This window comes from Ipomoea triloba, chromosome 9, assembly GCF_003576645.1.
Source record: "Ipomoea triloba cultivar NCNSP0323 chromosome 9, ASM357664v1".
Classification (NCBI taxonomy): Eukaryota; Viridiplantae; Streptophyta; class Magnoliopsida; order Solanales; family Convolvulaceae; genus Ipomoea; species Ipomoea triloba.
This window is the reverse complement of record NC_044924.1, coordinates 14,436,424-14,441,892: the sequence shown is the minus strand read 5'-3', so window position 1 is coordinate 14,441,892 and position 5,469 is coordinate 14,436,424. Positions and strand designations below refer to the sequence as shown.

Genomic DNA, 5,469 nt, shown 5'->3' with positions numbered 1-5,469 from the left:
AATTTAATTTAAGGACTTAATTAGACAAAGAAATAGTCTAAGACTAAATTGATAATTTCACTATAGTCAAATGATCATTTCGGTAATTAACTCTATTAATTTGTATCCATTTTTCTATTAATAATCAAAATAATTAAAAAAATCTAATATAATTATAATTATATTGATTGAAATTTAACCAAAAGATTTTAAAATTTTATAATTAATAACTGATAAAAAATTCATTTTTGCAAATTAATTTCTATGCTTAAATACCTATTAAATTCTTAGTAATCTAGTAGCCATAACTAATTGAAAATTTGAGATAATAAAAAATTTTGTAACTTCATAATTGATAATCGATTTAAAAAAATTAAAATTAATTGATTCAATTAGCAATCATGGGTTACTAGGTTGAGTTTAATTTTTTACTCACCCCTACTTAGAGCATTTAATAAGTTATCCTTTTTTTTTTCTTGACTATATTTTTTTGTAAATAAAATATACTAAAATCTAATACAATACTTGATAAGCTTACCCATTATTTTAAATTCATCACATATTCTAGTTAGAGTTTTTAGCACTTGTCTCTGATTCACCATTCACTTAATTTGCGTATTTATCTTATATCAATTGTTACTTAAAAAATGAAAAAGAATAGATAATAAATTGACTTAAATAGTATTGACGATTTTGGGAAACCCAAAACACTTGCACATTTTGGTAAGCAAAGATCCATGTTTTAGGTAAAAAAAAAATATATATATATATATACCAAAGTGGACAGAAAATGTCATTTTTTTTTAAGAGTAGTGTAATATAAACCCTAGTACATGGTATAAGAATTGTATCCCAATGCAATAAATGACAAAAGCATACTTTATTGCTAATTTAAGCAGAAAATAAAGGTGCGATTTTGGTACACTCACCAATGCTTAATTACATAATAGGTGTACGTTTCTTTGGTACATGAATACACAATCCAAACATTATTGTAAGTACAGTATCTAAACTCTGATTGTAATCCAGCAGAGCAGATCAGAACTCGAGCAATCTAGATCTGCAATGGCAAAAAGGCATCATTCAACTTGCCGATCGAGCCTTATTGGATGGCCTATGCCAAGAGTGGTTCTGCTAAAGGCTTCTTATGGGAGGTGTGCAGTTGTTTCATGGTGAATGAAACTATGACACCAAGAAGTGCAGCTATTCCTGGGATGAAGCCCAAAGAAAATCGCGTCACAGAGAAACAAGCGTGAGCTGGATTGCACGGCACAGGATCAGCATCTGCACAGATATTCAATTCTACTGTCAATATGATTTTGCAGCAATACAGTACAGGAGGTAGACTTGAGCACAGAATTGAAGAAGAAGCTTACCCTCAAATGATTCAAGGAAATACAGCGCCACCCCACATAGTACTTTGTCAATGAAGCCCATTGATCCATAGACGAAAGCCGAACCGTCCAGATGTTTGTCCACAAGAGCACTCTCCATGCCTATGGAAGTTACCTGTCATGATGAAATACAATGGCTTCATTACTACATCTGTTAGTTGGGTGGAGCTCAATTCCGTGAAGGGCCAAGTCCTACACCAGGTGGGTTGCTATATACTAGCTTAGGTGATTATATTGTTAGGTAGAGGCCTGAAGGGCCAACTTTAGCATCTGCCTCTTTCTATAAGGAAATAAAGTTGCGCCCTTTACTATTAGTAGAGATGAAAATAGTTCAGGCCCCTACATAGGAACCTATGGTCTGACTTAATTTGAGTCGAGCCTAGCTTAGCCTGGCCTTTGTAGTTATGTATTTTTGTATATTTGTACTAGCATAGGTATATCTTTAAAATATTTTTACACATATGTAGGCCTTCTTTAAGGCTAACATGCAGGCCGCCTTAAATTAAACTCAAAACCGATTTAAGATTTACTTTGAATATTTTTAATAGTCTAATATTAAATAGACGTTTAAAAAGATTTCACGACCAATTAAAGGCTCACACTTGAGTCTAACAAAAAACCTACATACAGACTCAGGCCTAAATCTCTAAAGCTTATCTCGGCCTAGCCTACTTTCATCTCTCGCTATTAGCTATAGTTTCTGAAATAGTGACAAGCGGTTTGATCTAACTTCCTCAATTTATATTGCAAGATGAAACCTTATATGTATATATCTGCCTTGATAGCTAGGGAATATATATATACACAGATTCCATTATTCCATACCATCATTAAGGCATTTGCAATGCCAATGAATACTGATAAGGCATACATAAAAGCATTCATGTTTATTGGTAGCAGCATCACTGCTCCACCACATAATAACCAGAGGATGCCACCCCCAGCGAAAAAGATCTTTAACCTTTTGCCACTCCACTCCAGTTCCTATATACAATCACAATTCACAATAATGGTTCATCTGCACTGAGAAAAATAAGCTACAAAATTATATATAAATTACAGATTTCATAGCAAACCTGCAGCAGCACAGAGGTAATGAAGCTGCATAAATAGATGATAGCAGGAACCTATTCACATGATCGAATTGCTTTCGCGAGTTAATAAACGATCAATTGGGGGCATTCGTTAAACACTACCAAAAAAAACAAAAAGAGGTACCAGTGATTTTGCAGATTGGTTCATGCGCAGATCATTGATTACGTACACAGCAAGAAATGTCTGAGCCACCAGCCAGCAAAACATACAAGCAAATCAGATCAGATCCAAAGAAATCAGCAAGACTTAAATAATAAGAGAAATGTACCTACCTGAGATACATTGGTAACAACTCTGGTGAATACATAGATACTAGCAACTTGGTAATACAAGACTTTCTTCAACCAATAAGTCCAGGGGGTATTGGAGCCATTCTTTTCATGACCATCATCCTTTTTCCTGAAAAATTTTACATCTTCAATTAACTAAGAACTTCAATTCTGCCCACAATTTAAAATCCATGGCACACAGACACACAGTATAGTATTTGCCAAATCAGAAGAAAACTATGGATCTGCAAGATCAGAAATCTTAATTAAGATATGTGACAAATTAAGCAAACCTTGGCTCTTTAATCCCGAGATGAAAGATGATTACAAAGACACCGCCAATGAAAATCGATATAAATGCCATCCAGCGGTACTGCACATACAATGGTTTAATTACTATAGATTATTAAGACAGCCAACTAAATTGTTATTAGCTAGATAGATTTCAGTCTGCAATTTAATTAGCATATATACCTACCTGAGCTTTAATGTCTTCTGCATTGTTAGTGAACACAAAGAAAGTGACTGCATACAACATGAGGCTTGCAACCTTTAATTTATTATTAACAATTTGTCAAAGAAAATGGGGAAAATGATTAGTCTCTGCAATGCCTCAGCTCGATCGCAAAGTACAAAGAGTAAAAGGTGTTAATTAAATCATATATATATGGGCGGGTGCAGTGGAACTGTACTCAACCATTGTAAATGCGTTGCGGCAGCTAACACATGCTATTCTGCTTGATTCATTCAGAGTAATGCAGTTCACCATCGACCTACAACACGATACACAATTGTACGTGATTAGTTAATGATAGATGCATACTTTTCATGGACCTCACAATGCAAATAGGTAGATAGATAGGTTAAGAAGATCAGAGTACATACATGTGTGATATTTGAGTACAAGACCATCCGCTGCAGAAGACTACTGCAGATATGCAATACCCCACTGTTTGCACAGTAGGTGAATCTGATCCCAAAATTTTGCATGGGATACAAGGGCTGCCGAAAAGCGAAATAAATGAAACACCAACCATTATGCACCCTGCACCATGCCATATCTTGAAGTGCCCAAACCTGTCAATCTGTTAATTGGGCAAATATATAGAAAGTGTTAGGATTAAGCTAAGCGCATGCGCATACCATTTTGAGAGCGATGGTTCTGGACGTAGCCCTTTATTGGCCTCCGCCTAACTATCCCTTCTAGCACCAGTCTTAACTGGCACTGATACAACTTATTAGGATCAACCGTTCATCACTATACAAAAATTATTATAGCTAGTAGCGTAAGCGCAACGCTATTTTCTTATACTGCCACACATTTTCGAGAATAGGGTGCTGGACTTTGCCCTTTACTGGCCTTCCTCCAACAATCCCCTAGCCACATGATGCTGGACTTGGCCCGTATCAGCCTCCGCCCGAGAGAAAGTCATCGGAAACTTCTCCATTTCATAGCTAGAAAAATGATTTAGGTATGACAAGGAAAGATACCAGTTCACCAGCAATTATTGTTGTAAATGCATCAGCAAACTGACCCACAAGTGTGACAATTGCTGCACTACTGCACAAATTTTTTTTATTTTTTTCAACTACTCAGAACCAAGTAAATCAAAAGCAAAACGAGTAGTTCAGTTGGATACATTATTGCATCTAATTACTGCAACATACCTTGGGGACAATCCAATATCAGTCAAATAGAGCAAGAGATATGTATACCAGCAGCACTGTGTAATGTCATTGAGCATGTGGCCTACTCCATATGTGAACACAGAACACCTTCCTAGGGGCTTTTCCTCCTCCTCCTCCCTATTATCTCTGCCCATTTTCCTCCTACACAGTGTATGTGTATCAGCTCTCAGATTGCCGGCCTCTCAAGGTTAAACAACCTTGGATGGTTAACCTTGTCAGCTGCTTCAACTACTAAAACCTGCTATGAAAATTTCAAAATAATATCATAATATAGAAAAAGAGTTAATACAAGTTGGGCTCTCAGTGTAGTGACACCGTCAACTTTTGATTTAACCCTCCGTGATCCTTCAGTTAGTTTTAGTAAGGACAAAGTTAGGACGATAGTTAAAATTTTGAAAACTGAACGATCATGAGTGGTTAATTTGAAAGATTATAGATGGTCTCATTTGATTATTGTTACTATATATATATATAAACGGAAATTAAAACGAACATGAATCCCACACCTTATTGTATGGCCGGGCAGAAAACAATTTCTCACTCTGAAACTTTGGCTGTCTCTTGGTTCTATGCATAGTTGTAGACTTGAAGAAGCGAGGATGCTGCTTTAAAATAAATGAACACTGGCCGTGGAGTGCTACTTCACGTTGAACAGTCCGGCCGAGTAATATATTGCTGGATATAATTCAATGGGCCCGCCCGAGAGCATTGGTCATAGCGGAACAGGGCAAATTAATTACTGTGTGGACCTTTGTACCGAATGTAAATTTTTTTTGTTACTGCTGATTCTATTACAATGCAGTATTTGTTCGTAACTACTTTTTCAATCTATTGAAGCGTAAAAAGTCAATAATCGCCTCCACTAAAGGTCGAACCCATATCCCCTTATATGGGAGTACAACTTAGTGTCACTAGACCACAAGGTCTTAACGAATGTACATTATTTGATAGTATATATAAAATAATGTACTTTCAGTACCTAAATAATGTACTTTATATACAAAAATAATGTACTTTTAGTATATTAAAAATGTACTTTTTAT

At 35.6% G+C, this 5,469-nt stretch overlaps 1 protein-coding gene across 3 annotated transcripts; it reads right to left on the bottom strand.

The window, feature by feature from the left end:
* Nucleotides 1-835: 835 nt before the first annotated feature.
* On the bottom strand, nt 836-5,048 carry LOC116030397 (major facilitator superfamily domain-containing protein 12-like). 3 transcript variants are annotated; one of them, XM_031272633.1, is made up of 13 exons: nt 4,933-5,048; nt 4,406-4,664; nt 4,229-4,298; nt 3,623-3,822; nt 3,435-3,510; nt 3,216-3,287; nt 3,031-3,110; nt 2,741-2,867; nt 2,592-2,651; nt 2,450-2,500; nt 2,199-2,357; nt 1,356-1,488; nt 836-1,263 (listed from the first exon to the last, which is right to left on the bottom strand). In XM_031272633.1, the coding sequence occupies exons 2-13, from the start codon at nt 4,558-4,560 to the stop codon at nt 1,094-1,096; spliced, it is 1,353 nt and encodes a 450-aa protein (XP_031128493.1). In that variant the 5' UTR covers nt 4,561-4,664; nt 4,933-5,048; the 3' UTR covers nt 836-1,093. The 3 variants fall into 3 exon arrangements, with proteins under 3 accessions (XP_031128493.1, XP_031128495.1, XP_031128494.1); XM_031272635.1 differs by having other exon boundaries at nt 4,229-4,295; XM_031272634.1 differs by having other exon boundaries at nt 4,406-4,667; nt 4,933-5,029.
* Between the last annotated feature and the right edge of the window lie 421 nt (nt 5,049-5,469).

Excerpts from the sequence above, each read along its gene's own strand:
- LOC116030397 (XM_031272633.1), bottom strand. The coding sequence starts at position 4,560 with ATGGGCAGAGATAATAGGGAGGAGGAGGAGGAAAAGCCCCTAGGAAGG. Across the intron at positions 3,823-4,228 it reads CAATAATTGCTGGTGAACTG|ATTGACAGGTTTGGGCACTT; the intron begins GTATCTTTCCTT and ends CCCAATTAACAG. Across the intron at positions 3,511-3,622 it reads TGTACTCAAATATCACACAT|GTCGATGGTGAACTGCATTA; the intron begins GTATGTACTCTG and ends ATCGTGTTGTAG.